At 40.0% G+C, this 19,394-nt stretch overlaps 1 protein-coding gene across 1 annotated transcript in view; it reads left to right on the forward strand.

Annotated features, from left to right (window-relative positions):
- The window catches only part of LOC117490160 (gamma-aminobutyric acid receptor subunit beta-2-like), a 56,640-nt gene that overhangs the window by 11,342 nt on the left and 25,904 nt on the right, over positions 1 to 19,394 (forward strand). Inside the window, exon 4 of the mRNA XM_034139773.1 lies at positions 9,234 to 9,454. Coding sequence (XP_033995664.1) covers positions 9,234 to 9,454 — 221 coding nt within the window. The remainder of the gene's footprint in view (positions 1 to 9,233; positions 9,455 to 19,394) is intronic.

Below are 19,394 nucleotides of genomic sequence, written 5' to 3' on the forward strand. Positions count from 1 at the left end.
GAAAATGAAGCAAAGAGCAATAATGCATCTTTCTGTCCAGCTAGTAGAGAGTCTTAAATCTACATATTTGCTAAAGACAAAGGCCGATGAGATGAGAATGTTCTTTTGTTGTTTTTATAAATGAATTATTCAACCTTATATTGTCAGCTGTGAGCATGAATTCAGGAAAAGAAAGATGAAAAGAAAGAAACCTGGATCGGAGGTTAGCCACGCAGGTACCTGTTTAAAATGCATACATTATTGTGAATTTATTTATTTCGGAATATGCATCTCCCACTCATGGAGATTGAGTGGGAGAAATATATGTTCATCTTTTTCGTACTTGTTTATGTAGTTATATTCTCTGCACTGATGCTCTTAGGATTTTTCAAATGTGTTCTACATGTTGGTTGCTTTGCAGTATAAGTGTTTTATTGCTTGGTAAGTAGTGGGAGTGCCAGGAAGGAAGTAGGAGGAAGTAGTTCACTATTATGCTTTATCACCCTCTCTTCTTAAGGGTACTCTTTATATTCATATACGCAACAATGCAGGGCACTCTGTTGTGTAAAGGGATTCTGATTCTGAGTCATAAATGTAAAAATGGAAAGGTCAGTTAAGGTGACATGAGGAGAGGAACGAATCTCTGGAAAACCAAATAACATTGTGGGGATTCGTGTTGACCACAATGCATCTGCAGGGTGGTGTGAGATGCACTCTCATTCCAGAGTACTACAGGATTTAAACCCTTTTTATGCTCACATTAGGTTAATATAAACTATGATTATTCATTGTTGCATGTTTAAAACCAAATTTCGATTACATACTTCAATGTTTTGTTAACATGCAAAGTCCATAAACTAGGACAAGGGCTGGTATTGAAATGAACATGTTTTTAATGTTGTATGTACCTGTACATTCAGATAGAGAGAGGTGAACTCAATTTCATTACGGAATCAAAAGAACTGGAAATAGACATTTGAAAAAATCAGTAAATGTCAAATGTCCGAGGTGCTCTGGTTATTCGGTAGACCTCCATGTTAACTTTTTTCATTATTACTTTCATTAGAAAAAGTCAAACTTCCAAAGTAATTTTTTTCCATGGTATATTTTACCCATTTTTGCTTCTCAGTACCTTTAACTCAAGTCCTAACATCTATATCAGATGTCCCAGTAGATTTCAATGAAGCCATTGAATTTAATCTTTTTTAGCCATCTCTTTCTACAGTTATTTAAATAAGAGTAGACTTGATATTTTGGCAGATTTGTACTGATGTTAGTGGGGCCTTAAGATAGCTGCAAGAACTTTAACACTCACGCATCTGCAGGCTTCATCTTAGCTAAAGAGCATGACCATCAATGGACCTAAAAGAATGTCCACTATTGGCTTACTGGTCTATTATTACATATCTATACTCAGAGGTCAACCATTTGATGAGCACGCAAGTGTACACACACATGCACACGCACATACACAGACACACTACACAGAAGTTGACACCTTCTTAAAGCACCCCTGCGTCTCTTGTAGTTCAGTCCAACTGTGAGGAGATATTGCTTCTTCAAGGGTGTCCTTGCTCAAGGAGAAACTGTATACAGGCCATCAAATCCAAACCAACACAACTCTGTTCTTGGACAAATAAAAAAAGACTCAGAGACAGGCATACAGTGCATTTGTTCAGATTTAGGTTGATAACCAGTGTTCTCCACTAACTCAGGCTCGATACTCGCCATCGATCCACAGATCTGTAAATTGCATTATCTCATTGTTGACAATGTGTAGATGTGGTGTGTGCTTCTTGGTACTCTCTTTGAATAGCAATCAGTTTGTTCCTCAGTTCTCCAGAACTCCATAATGCATAAGATGTGGGACTACTCTAGGGGATCGGTGTATGCGTATGTGCGTTGTGTATGTAGGGTACTGAAAGGACAGCTGTCTAAAGCTTTAGCAGCGCCAAAAAGGCAGAAATGTGTGTTAGTTTGTAATCAGACAGCTAAACTGCATTACCTGAACAATGACTTTCACACACACAATGAACAATGTATGTGACTCCATGCCCCCCACATCCACACACATCATCTTTTCAAGCAGTTGGAGCAGTAAGTGGGACAAATGACGTGCACAGAGACAAGTTTTCTTCCATCTCTTTGGCCAGCTAACCTCCCGCTAGTTTGAATGACAGCTGAGAGTGAAACCTCCATCAACTTCCCCCCCTAATCTTCCAGGGAAATTCAAAATCCACCCTCATAATTTGCGTCCTGCTCTGCCCTCTCTCTTCTCTTCCCCATCACCCCTCGCCACCAACCGCCCCTCTCTCCGAATTGCCACTCCACTCTACTCCTCTCCGGGGACACAAAAGTGCCTGCAGATGCTCCAATCGACTCTACAGTAATAAATTGTATGTAGTCAGTTAAGCTGCACGACTGCCAACTGGCAAGGCTGCGAACCTCTGCTTTGGGAGAGAGCTTGGGAAAAAGAAAGGTTCCTCCAAATTGGATTCACCTTCAGCAGTGAGCTCACTTGAAAGCGATGTCCAGGCCAGAGTAAATGATGAAAGAATATTGAAGGAAAACAAGGATTTATAGCCCACGGAGAAAGAAGGATAAGAGACACTTAGAGAAAGAGCAAAAGAGAGCAGTGGGGTTGGATAACGTAAACAGGAGTCTGGTCATTGTTGCAATTTGTCATAGTTTACACAAAAAAAACACGAAAAGTCTAGGAGCTTTGGTCAGACTTATGTCATCATATAAATTAAAACATATCCTTCATGGTACTTTGGTTATAGACATTTCCTTGGTCTATATTTTCATTAGAGCCATCAGTCTGCCTTTTCATTATTCATTCTGGGGTAAACAGACCAAGTGAAACCCCTGCTGCAGTCCCTGTATGCTTTCCTGTTGAAAGTTTACTACATGCAGCGCACAAGCTGTTCCAGATACAGAGCTGAATACTAAGGACTCCATACACAGATCTCCGGAGAGTGGGGAATATATGTCACACAGCTCTGAGGGGATAGGCATGTTTATTATTAGACCTCTTTGGAAATGCTGTGCCCTATGCCAGGTTCCTCATACCCTGGCGCTGAGGGCATGCCGACTGTGTGAGACAGGAAATTGAAAGCCACTTGTTGTTGGAGGGCTTTTTGGAGGAACTGAAGTAGGCGGATGAGTGTGGTATGGACATATGGCCGAGTGGTGGAGGGATCACATTTCCTCCCCACTAAAGGTATTACAACGAGAGTAGGAGAGCAGATTGGGAGACAGGCTGCCACTCTTCAAGGTCAGTGCACTATCGACATTTTTGTTTTTCACAATCTTAATCACGTGAAAATGACATGATGTAACAAAACCTGCCAAAACAGTCAATTGCCAATCAATGATGTAATTGCTTGGTCGTCCTTTTACCAGATTGCAAAGTAAGCCAATTTTGGAAATGAAGTCTGCCAAGTTTTATGTCGGTGAGCTTTGAGGTGGATATATTCAAATCTGAATCCTTCATGGGGCTTTTCAAAACCCAGAAAGCACCTCAGAGGCTGGTCCAACACCTGTCTTGTTCTCTAGACGTCTCCCTCGGCTGTGTCTGTTTAGCGGTAATGATCTAAGCCATTCACACTCACCACCAATGGGTTCTCGCTCCACTTTTTTAGTCCTCCTATAGGGAGATGTAGATGGAAGGAGATTCATGTAAAGAAATGAGGGGGAAATGGGAGAAGAAATAGAAGAAAATAACATGAAAGAGAGAAAAAAGGGAATGGATGGGGCAGAGGGGAGAGGGGAAGTAGCAGAGGGAGGTCATTGCTGGTGCTGAAATCAGAGACTGGAAGTGAAGAGCTGTGAGAATAAAAGCAATTTGCATCACTGCTCCACTGAGCTTTCCAGTGCCTTTCATTTACCCCCCCTCTGAACCCCCCCCCCCCCCCCCCCCCTGGCAGCACTCTCACCACACCATTCCACAGCTATCAAATGGAAAACTGGCTTCAAGGGTAGTGAGAAGAAAGAGATATATTTAACCAGTATTCACAATTTAGGCATCCACATTCCTTTCTCTGTTTTCTATTCACTGTAGAGCTAGGCTTCCATTATCATTCCTCCATCCTCATCGTTCGTCTATCACATCGCATCACTTCCAAACTTTTCTCAAGCTTTGTTATCCTGCTTTTATCATTCTTTCTCTCTTCTTCTCCTGCACCTTGTCATACATTTCATACTCCAACCTTTTGTCGGTTTCCTCCGAAGGACAAATAGACAAAAACACATATTTAGTTGTTTGTTTAAATGCCCAATGTGACTTTGTTGTTGATTACAGGACCTCTAGTGGCCAATATGAATCATGTTTTCTGATATCCACATTTTTTTATTCTGATTGCTGCTGATCTATTTGGAAAATAAACAACATCACAAAGCTAGATTTTTCTCTAGTTCTCTAATATGTTGAAGGTTATAACTGAATGCCCTACATAGAGGCCAAGACAGCTATAGATTGTTCATAATCAAGACCAATTTATGGTGCAGAAGAGTCAACCAAAAAAAAACTGATGATTACTCACTAACACCTTTGGCATTCATGAGTCTCCATGACAGTCAAATCATATCAGACTCAAACTGTCATATCCATGAAATACCAATATGACATTTTACACAATGATGCTGCCTGAAGGGCTGACTGACCAAGCAAATACTGTATATATAGCATTGTCTGAAAACTGTCTGAGAAAACTGCCCACACAGAGACTTTGGCTGTAAGATGTGCCCTTACAGTAACTTGTTACTTTTGGAAAACATCTTCTGGATGACATCTTCTGGATGGCACTATAGTGGGTGTAGGCAGGGCCTTGTCACAGATGATGTGTTTAATTAAGAAACACAGAGCTCCAAGGAGGGACATCATTCTTTTGTGCCACACTGATTATGTGATCACCCTTTGTCCCCTTAAGTTCCAGTTTACCCATTCACATAATTTATACTTGATACATCTAACTGTTGCTGGCCATTGCTGCATGGCAAGCGGAAATGTACAACTCACCAGCTCAGTTTGTACCTGCTATTTGTTTAGGCTATAAGCCCAACAGAACAGTGCTAGACAGCCTAAAGGAGGGTTTATTTGTTTTTTCTATTTCTGTTCCACAATCTGAAAATGGATGATTCTCCAACCAATTTAAATAACAATAACAGGCTCACATTCGACACAAACTGCTTTCATATCAGGAGTGACCCTGGTCATTATGACTAATTGAGGCTTTTCAGCCGTTTGTGGCTTGGGGTAAGATGACTCAAGACTCCGATTTTCAATATGTGTTAGCAAATAATTGAATGCCGTTCCATTTGCCTCTCACTCATTTAGATAAAAGTGAATGCAGAGTGGTGATGACAGTGCATTTCTCAGATTACATTGTACGCTGGTAGGTCAAGTGAGCGGAGTCAACAGACCAATGGAGGCGTCAGATCTTTGATGATGATGTAGCTGTTGTCCATATGTGCTGAGCATTAGTATTAACTTGATTTTATATGGGTGTTTTACAGAAATAATTACCCTTTTTTGTTGAATGTTTGGATTGTCTTTTCAGAGCTGTATTGTAATATTTTTATAACAGGTTGTTATTTTCATTTCTCCTAACTATTCTTTTGACATGAAAGACTTTAGAACAGAAAATAACGAGATTAGCAGTTATGAACAAAATGGATCACTGACAGTCAATTTATTTATTGATTGACTCAATCTGTAAGAAATGTATTAAACATTAGTCTTCGAAATGAGGACACATTAACACAGTAGGAGGCGTGCTGTGGAACTGAATCTTGGTTATTAGTTTGAATGGATCCTCACATTCTGTAGTGGCTTCGAGTGAGAGGAAAGAAAGATCATGTTGTATTGTCCTTTCCTTGGCAGCACAGCAAGTTCCGCTCCCATAAATCTAACATCATTCTTCCTGCATCACTTTTTGTCTCCTTTTAATCCCTCTTTCTCCAATATAGTTGATGTACTGATGCTCATTATGACTGCTGTTATGACAGCCTCCCTTAGATGTACACAGCCGTTGTAGTTATTCTGGTGATTTACAACCTCCTCCTCCCACAGAGAGACAGAGGGAGAGAGAGTGGCACACTATACCGTAGCTGTCTCTGACGATAGCTTTATGTTCACATTAAACTGGCCACAGTGGCACCTCCACAGAGGCTGTCCAACAAAGCAAACCACAACTCCCACAAGTAGATAGGCCTCCAATAACAGGCTCTCAAGGATGACAATGGAAATATCCACTCTTTGATAATCAGCCGCCCGTCATACAGTACCTTCTTATTCCTTCATGGCTGTCACTTTATTTATTTTTATCTCACAGCTACCTAAGATTCTAAAAGTGAGCCCTGTGGTAAGGGAGAGTTGTGCGTGTGCCAGAATCGCTGATGGCTTTTTACAAATGATGCCTATTATGGGGCTGGCAAGTGATGTCACACAAGATCAGGGCCCATGTTATGATATCCCTGCCATTATATACTGCAAAGGACTGACTGCAATATTACATATTTCATCCACAGTGCCAGGTTAAAATCACAGCAGCTATGTCTTATAGCATCCCTGTTCAAACCTATAGCTGTGATACTCATATTGTTAAAATGTCAAGTGCAAGTACAAATATAAGTGCTTCACACCATACAAATAAATAAAGGCTCTTATGGGTGTTTGAAAAAGATATACATTTAATTAAAAGTTAATCAGGCCGATAAGTTGTCACGATTACTGTCATGCTCATCTGACAGAAATCATAAGATGCAGCAGTATAGCAACACAATGGACAGCTGATGCAGCTGTGCCACGAGTTATATATATTTGATGGCTTTAAAATGACGACTCCGCGGAAAGGATGTCTCATCTAATTAAATGCATCGACTCTTATCTCCTTGTGTCTCTTCCTTGCCTCCTCTATTCCCATTTCCTGTCAGCGTGACTAAAAGGAAAGGAGGCGAGGGAAAGAAGCGAGGATGTACAAAGTGGGTAATAGGAAAGGCCTTGAAGCCTCTCCAATGTTTCATACATCACAGTAAATGCTCCTGTTTGATGGTGTGTATTGATGAGTGCAGCGATGGTAGTTTAGGAGGTCTACATGGAAACAAGCATCTCTTCAGCTTAATGTGCTGCCGTGCAACGCATGCCTGAGAGAGCGGAGTGTGGGCTGTTACATAACCATCGACCAGGGATGGAAGTGTTTGGAGGGCAGCACGTGAGCCAAGGATTCGCAAATGTAAAGCCTAGAACAGATATACGATTCTAAAGTTATATATTTTATAAATGACAATAAATATCACTGACAAGATTGTTGCATTTCCATGTAAAGAAAATGCTTTATTTGTGTGTCAATAATCCAATCCTCATTAAGCCTCTATTTACCCCTCCAAATGTTGTTCAAAGTAATTGATTTTAGTGTTTTTCTTATTTATTGTTTTTAGCCCATCGATGAACTGAAATGGGTTATTTTCATTCCAAGTCCAAGTGTAAAGCTCAACGCCAGAATTGCCCCTATATTATTCATGTTTCGTGAAAAGAATTCAATTCTTAAACTTTGTTTGTCAGCACAGAGCCAAATAAGGTAGCAACAACAACATGACAACACCTATTTAAGTCAAAAAAGGGTTGTACTGAGAAAAGCTGCTCGTGTTTTCCTGACTCCATCCAGTCAATATCCAACCCTGCGGTTCCTAAGGTGCTGTGGGATGTCAGATCTGTAGCCGACGGGCATATTCAAAATTGCATGTTCAGCCTCTTTGCAGGAAGTGGATGTGCCAGTCATGACAAAAAGTTCCCTGCGACAGCAAGTTTATTTAACTTAGTTTTTCATGGATGATTGGTAGGCTTCTAACCTCAGTAAGCAATATGAGCATCTGACTGCTGGCTTGGCTGTTTTATCGTGTCCTAGATTCAGCACAACAGAATTTTACTGCAAGTTTTCAAACATCCTCTGTTTGTTAAGACATGTATTTAACCTATTGCAAGTGTCTTCAGTTTTGTTTATGTGGGATCATGAGTATCTGAATTGTCTGCATCCTGTGTGTTTCTTACCATAATGTGTATATATTCTCTACGTCAAACATGCACTTCCTTTCCTTTTTTTATTTTCTTTAACATTTGCCTGGCTGTTTAAATCAATATTTGCTATTTAGTAGTATTCCTTTTTCTCTTTTTGCTGGCACAGTGTTACATCAGTTGCCACTTTCCCTCTACCAACTGTTCATTAAAAGGTGGCATGAAACCATAAGCAGGAATATGCATTGTCACCTGCATGCAACCATATATTGTAACACTTGAGGTATGAATGATATTGAAAACATTGCTTTATACCACAACAAGGGGTGCACAGAGTACATCCAAATGAAAAAGAAATGCAGTTTGTGTAACACTTTTGCACACACAAGCATTCTCTTCCTCCTATCCATGCATATGATGAAGACAAACAAGCATATTATATCCAACACAGTCTGATGTCTGCCTCTTCTATGTAAAGCAGACACATACCGTCCCTCAAAGGCTATGTGCTGTCTGTGCACGATGATGTGATGTGAGAGGACGAACAGTAGAAAATAGTTGAATATGTTATGCAAGTACAACATAGTGAGCTCATTTCACAAGCAATCCTTAATCCCGGGAAGACAGCTACTGTCAAAGCAAATGGAGCATATAGGATATATTTTGAGGTTGCTTGGAGGTTATTTTAATTTGTCTGGAACATGTGGTCTCTTTCTCTCTCTTCTCTGCGTATACACAGTAACACACACAAACCTAACAAGCGAGCCACACATAATTGTATCATATATTAACAGACCCTAACACACACACACAAACACACACACACACACACACACGCATACACACACAATCCTATCCATCTGCCTCTTTTTGCCTCCCTGACACAGACACACTCTTTCACACTTTCTGTCTAAACCTCATGTTTCTATGAAATGAAGGAATTCCCCATTGCTTTGTACTAAGAGTGTTTTGGCCTGGACCCCTACTGTTCCATTTGCTTTTAGGTGAACTTCATCCAATATTGAAGCCAATCCTGGTCTAATCTGAGAGTTTGCAGTGGAAAAGTACTACAGTTCAAAATGCTTCCTTTTTTCAAATAACCATGTCTTCTCCCTTTTTTTTCTCTCTCTCTTCTCTATTTTATCCCTCCCCCACACCAATTATGTCTCCTTCCCCTCTGGCTCCCCCCCCTCCCCCTCTGCTTGCTGTCCTCCTTTGCTCCCTGTCTGTGCACTTTCAGGACTACACATTGACGATGTACTTCCAGCAGGCCTGGCGAGACAAACGGCTGTCCTACTCTGAGATCCCTCTCAACCTGACCTTAGATAACCGGGTGGCTGACCAGCTCTGGGTCCCTGACACCTATTTCCTCAACGACAAGAAATCGTTTGTCCACGGTGTCACAGTGAAAAATAGAATGATCCGTCTGCACCCGGATGGTACCGTTCTGTACGGTCTAAGGTGAGGGTTTAATTACTAAAATATCTTTGCAGAACAAGAAGTACACATATTACAGTATCGCCCACGCACTCTTCACGGCACACATTTTAGTATTTTAGCATTTAGCTCGGTCAGTAATTAGCTCATTAGAGCCAGATGAAGCAAACTACAGTCGTGAGGTGCAATATTGCCTCTGGGAAAAATTCACGATGTTGATTTTGTGACCGACTTGTGTCCTTATTTACAGGACACACCACCAAAGGCTTCTGTAACACTATATTGAACTGTTTTCTGCCCAATTTACATCACCAACAAAACTCTAGAAAAAGCGCAATGTTCAAACTACAACATACGTATTTGCTCTGTTAATTGCATTTCATGTGTTCAATACATTATTTTATGTTTTGTTGGCTTCATGATTATGCCCTCATTATAAAGTTCCAATGGTTTAATTATCTAGACTCTCAGAAGGAGAACTAATCTTGATACAACCAATCAATTTACTTGCATAAAGAACCCACTCATTATTCTATAACAGGCAGACAAACAAACTGACTAACAACGATACAACAGCCTGCTCTATAAGGGCCACAGACTCAAAATAACAACTCAGATGTCTGCCAATGTTTCTCTCTCATGTTATAAACACATGTCTTGATTTGCAGCATGGTTTGTTGAAATTAAGACAAATAAATAATTAACATTTACCAGGGAACATTTCACTGCTACTATAATGTCAATTGGCAGGATAGGCTGGTCAACTATAACATATTAGATAACTCAAAGAAATTACGGCAAATGTCATTATCGTCGGTTTAGAGTCACTTTTTGATACCACTGATTATAATTCACTTTCTGGCCTTGGCTTGTAAGCAATACAGCTTCCAGCTCGAGTTTATCTTTCTCCGTTTCCCTGTCATTGCTCAATCATATGCACTGACATGCAGTTTCAGAGGCTGAGAGAAACAATCTTTTTTGATATAAAAAATAATAAACCTCTTCGAAAAAGTTTGATTGCAAAACACGGTCCTCATTTCTGAATTTGATTGAGCTTTGAATGAAATATTGTCAGATGAGTGAAACATCCATTCATCTTAGTCATGTTTCCTACACCAGAACAATTGAGGAACTTAGTGTGATGGATGAGTGTCTCAGACAAAGATACCAAGTTTGTTGACACATTGAGTTACAAAGACTGGAGTATTATTTATAATAAACATTGGGTTTTACTTTTAAATATTCTTTGGGGAAGCCATTTTAGATGTTTTGTTGAATATTGCCCTAAGTTTAGACTTTTGTATGTTTAATAATGTTATGACATGTCCACATTGTGTCAAGTTGCCAGAAACAAATCCCCTACTGCACAATATTAATTTATTGATCCATTCCACTGAGTATCAAACTCTCAAAGTTAACACGATGACAGTGCACTTCTCATCCCTCATACATATCGTATCATCAGTTCATTTTTGCTAATTGTCCTCTGATGCCCAAACTATAAAAAGTTATTGAAAACCATAACATCATGGCAGCACTACTGCGGGAGAGTAAAACCAAATATTTAGAGAGACACTGAGCCAAAGAAGGAGAGAGAGGGGTGTTAAGGAGAGAATTAGAAAATAAATCTTGTCAGTATTGCTCTCTTTGGTCTACTTCATCAATGTTGTCTGTTTTCATTATTCACTCAATGCCCTGTTGCAGTATTCAGCATGTTGTAATTTGTTCAGGTTCCTAACATTACTTCTGTCTTACTTCCTTCGTGTCAACCGAAGAAACATTTCTGCCAAGGTTGGTTGGAAGAAATGAGTTACAGTCCAAACTGTTTTCCACTCACAACGAAGTGGAAATAGTTATAGAGTGTTACAGCAAGAGTTGAGGAGAAGGACAGGAGAAGGAAGAGCAATCAGATTCTTAAGAGATTGAGAATCACAAAAGATAAAGAAAGAGACAAGTATAAAGGAGAGGAAAAAACTGTTGCACAAAATCGTACGGGTAGCTACTTGCCATATATATATATATTCCGCAGGAGTCGAATCACGTGCCGCGGCGCGTCGTCTGCGTTCGATTAACCCCTTGACTGCCTCACAGTTCTCTGATGTTTTTAATGCTTCTCCGATCTGTAAATTAGATGTGAACTGTGCCTTTAATGCTGATGAGCTTATCTCCATGTTTGATTCGACATGCACACTAATACTGGATTCTGTTGCTCCTTTTACGCTTAGACGCACCAAAGTTCTATCAGAGCCGTGGCTCAATGACTGTACTCATGCTCTCAGACGCACTTGCAGGCGTGCAGAGAGAAAATGGAAAAAGGATAAACTCCATGTCTCCCTAGAAATCCTTCGTGCTTGCCTTTCTGACTACCAGACGGCAGTCAAAGCAGCCAAAACAGAGCACATTTCTCTGTTCATCTCCAAAAACAGCCATAAACCTCAGGTTCTTTTTAATGTCCTCAACTCTATCATTAATCCCGGTGATGTTTCTTCTATTGTCCCATCGACTACTCTCTGTGATAAGTTTCTTACATTTTTTATTGAAAAGGTATCTGCTCTTAGGCTAGCCCACACTAGTGCTACCCCAGATCCTGCTCCTTTTCTGTGCCCTGCTGTCCTCGACCACTTTGAGCCTGTATCCCTCTCTTCTCTCTCGGATGTAGTCAAGCACCTGCGGCCGACAAACTGCACCTCAGACAGCATTCCCTCTCGCCTTCTCAGAGATGTTTTTGAATCAGTTGGAGCAAGTATTTTATTACTTTTAAACACCTCTCTTAGCTCAGGATGTGTCCCAGCTGCCTTCAAACATGCCGTGGTTAAGCCACTCCTTAAAAAGAAAAATCTCGATCCCTCCATTCTCGCAAATTTTAGGCCCATCTCCCAGCTACCTTTTTTATCAAAAGCCCTGGAGCGAGTAGTCTACGCCCAGCTGCAGTCTTTTTTAACCATCCATGGAATCCATGAAAAGTTTCAGTCTGGCTTCAAACCCATGCACAGCACTGAAACAGCCCTTTTAAGAGTTTTTAATGATCTGCTCCTAGCCGCCGACTCAGGTAGCCCAGCTGTCTTGGTGCTGTTAGACCTGACAGCTGCCTTTGACACTGTGGACCATAGCATCCTGCTGTCACGGCTTGAACAGTCCGCTGGCATCACAGGCTCTGCCCTTGCATGGTTCAGGTCCTACCTGACAGACCGTAGCTTCTCGGTACAGCTAGGTGCCTTCTCCTCTGCCAAAGCCCCTCTTACCTGTGGGGTTCCCCAAGGCTCGATTCTGGGCCCCATCCTTTTTCTACTGTACATATTGCCCCTAGGTTCAATACTCACAAAACATAACATTCCCTTCCACTGCTACGCCGACGATGTACAGATTTATCTGCCTCTCAAAGCAAATGTCACACACTCACTACAGCAGCTGATGGACTGCTTAGCAGAGATAAAATCCTGGCTGAGCAAAAACTTCCTCAACCTCAACGAGAGCAAGACTGAGGTCATCTTTTTTGGACCCCAACCTCCAGCCTCTCCGGTTGATATTCTGGGCTCTATCAAAAAAAACATCCTCCCCTCGGTCATGAACCTTGGAGTGACCTTCACTAGCACTTTTAAATTCGACAAGCAGGTCAGCACCGTAGTAAAATCCTGCTTTTTTAAAATAAGACTATTGGCCAAAACCAAGTCGTATTTATCTTTTAAAGACTTAGAAAGGGTTATTAACGCCTTTGTAACCTCGAGACTGGACTATTGTAACGCTCTGTATGTGGGTATGGACCAGGCCTCAATCAAACGCTTACAGCTAGTCCAAAACGCTGCTGCACGTTTGCTGACTGGCCACAAAAAGCGTGACCACATCACCCCTATTCTGGCCTCACTACACTGGCTTCCAGTTCGGTTCAGAATTGATTTTAAAATCCTTTTATTTGTTTTTAAAGCACTAAATGGGCTGGCTCCGGCCTATATAGCTGAACTGCTCCAGCGCTACACCCCAGCCAGAGCTTTAAGGTCTGCTGACCAGCTGCTGCTGGTAGTGCCCAAGACCAGGCTTAAAACCCGAGGGCACCGAGCCTTCGCAGCAGCTGGCCCCAGGCTCTGGAAACACTCTGCCCCTCCATGTGAGGTCGGCCCAGACCCTAGGGGTTTTTAAATCAAAACTAAAAACACACTTCTTCTCTCTGGCTTTCTAGTTAGAGCGGAGCACGACTCCTGACTTTTCCGTGTGTTTTATTTTTATTTTGTTTTTAAGATATATCTGTTGTAATTTATTGTCGTTTATTGTGATTTGTAGTAATGTGTTTTTATTACATGTACAGCACTTTGGCTCGACCAAAAATCGCTTTTAAATGTGCTATATAAATAAAACCTGATTTGATTTGATTTGATATACACTTGACATATTAGCTAAATCCAAAAAGAGAAAGAAAAGAACATTTCAGTATGATGCTTAATACATTCCTGAATGTACCCACTTGAGGACTGTTTGCTTAACTTGAACATCCAATTGTACTGAAGCATTCATGAAGGCAAAGTGAATTGGAAACTATTTTTCAAGCTTATTTGTACGCTCTAATACATTTATTGCCTTCATTTCAACCATAAATTGCCAGGTAAAACCAGATCTTCCTGGCAAACTAACAGTGACATAACCATTCTTCCTCGAGCATTTAATGAAAATGAAAACATTCAACGTAAGATTATTACACACAATCAATACAGCATCCAATAGTTGCTTGATGTTGTTTTCCCAATCAAAATCTTTTATGGTTAATTTCTTTGTGGGTAAATCGAATTTAAATCCTGACACCCTGGACATCTTGTACTCTTATTACTGGCAGTCCCTTAGGAAATCAATGATGTTTAATATTAAAGCAACTTCTGCTTGCAGTGTTCCTCTCTTATGTAAGGCACTGTGTTCATCGCCTGGAACATCAAGAGCAGACAAAAGCATACAGAAGAAAGCTAGAGGGATTGTGAGTGCTAGATTATGCTGCGATAAAGCTTACAAATCCTCCCTGTGTCAGGCTATTTGAGTTAAAATGTTATAGCCTACAGTATCAACTCAACCACTACCATTACAATATGCACATGGAAAACCCCAAATCACTTGGAATATGGGGTTTTACATTTCCCATGCAAAGTCAGTGCAACTATTATTTTGGATGAAGTGGGATTAGATTGAAACTGGGAGAAGAAATCCATTGCCCAGGACACTTGGTATCATGAAAGTAGGATGGCCAGATTTCTCCAAATCCTTAATTGGGTCATGGGATCTTACACAAGTCATTGAGTGCACACAAATCCATGCAGCACACGCAGATACAGAGTATTACTGTCCCCTGGAAGCTTAATACAAATCATGTGGTTATTTAATTTATTATGCCAATAAATTAGAATAGAATACATGAAACTTTAATGGTCTTTGAGATGAGAATTGGCTTATTGCAGAGTAGCAAAACAATACACCAAAGAAAGTCAAATATGAATGATAATAGGGGTTATGTAATTTATAATTCACATACTTTGACAAAATAAGCACACAAATATATATAACATATCTGTATTAATACAAGTATTCAGATGGCAACTCATCAGGACATCAGTGTTTTGTTCTGAACATTATTGGAAGGTTTGACGTTTTGAGAAATAAACTTAATTTCTTTCTAGAATCTTCCTAAAATGTTGATGCCTGCCATGTCTCTGCATCTGAGCTATAGCCTATAAAATATTAGGCAGAGGTAAAAAGCATAGCAAAGGAAAAAATACACCCAACAACAAGAACTCATAAGCTCACAATAAGTACCGTCTTGTTTGTTTGGTCCATACACAAAGGAATTGTAAAAACATAAATTCGTGGTTGTATGATGGACTTATTTCTAGACAAATAAAAGCTCCTCATTATCTTCAAGAATAGCTGTGGGAAACATTCTGTAAAATCATTAAATTGAAACAAGCAGAGTTGGTAGACAGAAACCAATGTTACTTAAATGAAGTTTTCCCAGACTGGACCTACTGATTGTTGAATTACAACTTAAAAAAATCACATTCTTTCAGAAGAGTTTTGATAATGAGACGTTGATGCTATAATTATGTTTTGTCCAATATTATAAAGTTAGTATGTTGAAAAAAAAAAGTTGTGTAACTACGATCAAGTCTTCTGACCTTTGGCTTAAAGTGTTGTTAATGGCTAATGGTTCATTTGTTACAGAAATGCAATATACAGACTCTAGTGAGGAAATGGTGGCCACATTATCTGTAAACACAACAAGCGAGATGCATTGTTGAGGAGCAGAATCTTCTCATTGGAACTCTTTATTGGAAATGTAATTGGATGCAGTGAGTCCATAGATGCTGATAATAGAGAAAGCCACACACCCAGAAAGTACAAACAGCTGATGAATATTCACACACACATACTAACTGTATTTGCCAATTCATCCCAGGGTTTCATTATGGCGAAAAGCACCAACGCTTTTTGTGGGCTTATATGCATTCATTTGCAAATATCTGTTGGCCTGAAAACTAATGTTCTTTTTGTACAACACGTTTAACACCTTCACATTGATCTTCAAAACTAAATCCACAATTTCAAAGACTTTGTTTAACCTGAGAAGAAATACAGAAAACTTGCTTTAGGGAGTTTAAGAACAAAAGTGAATCATAACAAGCATCCAAAGGGCCTCTTTGTATTACTGAGGCATGGTAGGCCTGACATCTAAAGGGGGTCCTTGCCTTTGTTCTTTATCAGGGTACTTGCTGCAGGATAGGCATGAATACCCTTTGGTGAATTGACTAGTGTGTGCACATTACAAGTGCACGAGCAAAAAGCTGTTCTGACAATCCAGGAGATAAATTGGCATAAGCCTAGACAAGTAATATCGTAATGTAATAATTCATTTAGGGTTGACATTTACAGTAAATGCCAAACATAATATTTTGCCTTCCAACATTAAGTAGCATTGATTTTTTATGAATATGTTATTCTTGTTCCAGCATCCAAGTGATTTGGTTCTGTGGCCAAGCTACTCCCTATGTTTTTTCTTAGTAGGCTGTAGGTGGGAACCAGCTGGCTCTGGAGGATAAGTGCTCTCTGAGTGCTGTCATTACCTCAAATAATGCAGCTTTGGTTGGCAGCATCCTTTGTGTCTTTGAATGGAACTAGTATGATTTCTACAGGCAATGGAAAAAAGCTATAAATACCCTTTATGAAAGTACAAATGTTAAAAATACTGATTTGAAGTGAGTTTGAACTAGTTGGGAATATGTGCTAGGCTGTCATTAGAGAGGCTAGTTATAAGTAGTTATGTGATTCCATTGGAAGATATGACTGGTAAATAATAAATATTGGTAGAAGTATACTGTAGGTTAAAACTCACAGTGCGTCAAACATGTACAGGTCAGGAAAAACAAAAAAAACAACAGTTGCAATTAACGCTATAGACTGGGATGGGGATTAATAGATAGCTTTAAACATAACTAAATATATAAGCTACTATTACTGAGTGAACATTAAGTAATTTAGTCTAAAGTTACTCTTTTAGTACAGTACTTGGATAAAACTGGGTACTTATTTAGTTTCAAGCATCTGCTCCGAGGATGTGACCAACAGTCAACACATTCACTTGGCCTGAATCCTAATGACTGTTGGAAACCCTCAAGGCTACTTGGCCATGATTTGACCTCACAAGTTTGATACATCCTGGAAGACAGTCTTTGAGCACAATCTGGTAAATACGGAGGGTCACTGCAGGTGATGCAACATATGGGGCTCAGTCGGTACGGCTGGCAGTGTCCTCAGGCAGGAACTCGGCACCCAAGGACTATACTACAGACAGAGCGAGAAATGTGGCTGTGCATCATTTAGTGAATGGGATAAGTTGGAAAGTATGTGAGGGTAAATGCTTGAGATAGCTTCAATCTGGCACTTACACAAACAACACATCCACAGAGTGACAGCAACAATCACAGGAACTATAATTGCACACATAAACACACACAAACATACACAACTTTAACCTTTCCCACACTGTCTTTCTAAAGACGGCCAGGGTCTTTTGCTCTCAGTTCTACACCGCTGACTCCATCTTGACACAGAGATCAGAAGTTGCCAGAAAGTAACCGGCAATTTACTCCTTGGTTAAACACTTTGAAGCCACAGCCCCATTACCAGCGGCAAATCCATCAGAGAGAAAAATAAACGCTGACAAAGACAGGGGACAAGAAAGAAAGAAAAGGGGAATCCATCTAAACCTCTTAGGCTCAAACTACCTTCCCGTCTCACTCTGGGGGGTGGAAACCCCTAAGGTGTGTAATATGAAGCAGCATGTTAATACTAGAACTCTTTCCTTTGAACTTCTTTATTGCTTTTAAAAGGCTCTGTTATGATAGTCCCATCGCTGTCCTGCCTGACACCCTCTATCCTCAAATGTTCTCTCATCTCCTCTTTTCCCCTTATTTCACTCCTGTGGTCTATTTTACCTTGCCTCCTTCATTTAATCTGATCCACAATTCCTCATACTTAACAACTAAGTAAGCTGTTTGTCAGTGGAAATGGCAAAACAGTTAATTTGGAAAATAAACTATTTTAACTGATGGTGGTAGGAGAAGCAAACATTTGTTGAAGTTATTTCTACTAAATGTAAACATAAACACTTTGAACACAGTTAACTGTAAGTGGTTGCTTGCTAGAAAAACATTACAAGTGTTTCAATGACTAATACACCTAAAAACATATTTTTCCTATTTAGGAGCTTTAATGGTCGCCCACTGAATGTTCCCAACATTTAATTTACATTTATAGCTTTCCCTCTCCTTAAGCAACACTAGCCAAAGCAATGATGTACAACAGTTAAAACAGCATTTATGCAACCACATTGCAAACCCAGGTTAATAATATAACTCAACTTAATCATATCAATAAAGTAGGTGTTATATATTAGTCAATCAACTATAGACACATCTAAATTCAGATGCAGATGTCAGGTTTTCTGTTTATATGTAGATATTGTGTTGTGTGGGAGAAAAATCTTTTATTTGCTTTTTCATTTAATCATCTTGCATATTTTTCAAACTGCAATCAAAACCACATCATTTATTTATCTATAAGCTGGTTTTGGATCATCTCCTTTTCCATCCCATCACAAAGCAAGCACAATGTTGATTTTGTGTAGTTCACCCCAAACAACTCACCCCCATGTCAGCTAAAGATTGATGCAATTAAACATCATGTCATGTTCTTGTTTTCAAGTGAATCTGAACATTTGATATGTGCATATACACAAGTTGTATTTAAGACTTGACCTTGATCAAGGTATGCTCAACATCAACACAGGAGCACAAGATCCAACCATTGTTGGTTATTTGTTTAGCTCTCTTTGGAAAACTAAATCCTCCAGCTTAATTTGTGAAGAAAGCATATACAGACAGTCCTTGAAAGTCAGAAGATATCAAACATTTCTGGTGATGAAAACGTCTCTGTTTTCAAGTTGCAAAAGATGGACTTTCCAGCTGCTGTTGGTCTGAATGAGAGAATAGTAGGAGTAAGAAAGAGAGCAAGAGGGAATAGAGACACACTAGGGTGATTATCTCTGCTGTGTAACGCAGAGGATTGGACTCGAGATGAGCCTCTCTTCTGGAACAAATGTATCTCTGTTGTCAGGTGTGCCTAGACGATTACCCACCATGCTGTGCTGCTCTGTGGCAACTCCCTCCGTGGGAGTCAAGTTCTCACACAAGACCAGAGCCAGGGAAAGAATGGCAGCCCATTACTCAGAGCCACCTCCTTATGTTTCCTTCACAAAGTCTGATGGACAACGTCACCTTATCTATTGACTCATGGTTGGCTGATGTTATTATCCCTTATTATCCATCCCTGTCTTTTTGTTTGGATAGAGATTGTGCCTCACTCCTATTACGCAGACATGCATTGACAAGACAACTATAGTTCCTTGGCCAATACTGTTTGCAGGCATTATAAAAGT

This window comes from Trematomus bernacchii, unplaced genomic scaffold (assembly GCF_902827165.1).
Source record: "Trematomus bernacchii unplaced genomic scaffold, fTreBer1.1, whole genome shotgun sequence".
NCBI lineage: Eukaryota > Metazoa > Chordata > Actinopteri > Perciformes > Nototheniidae > Trematomus > Trematomus bernacchii.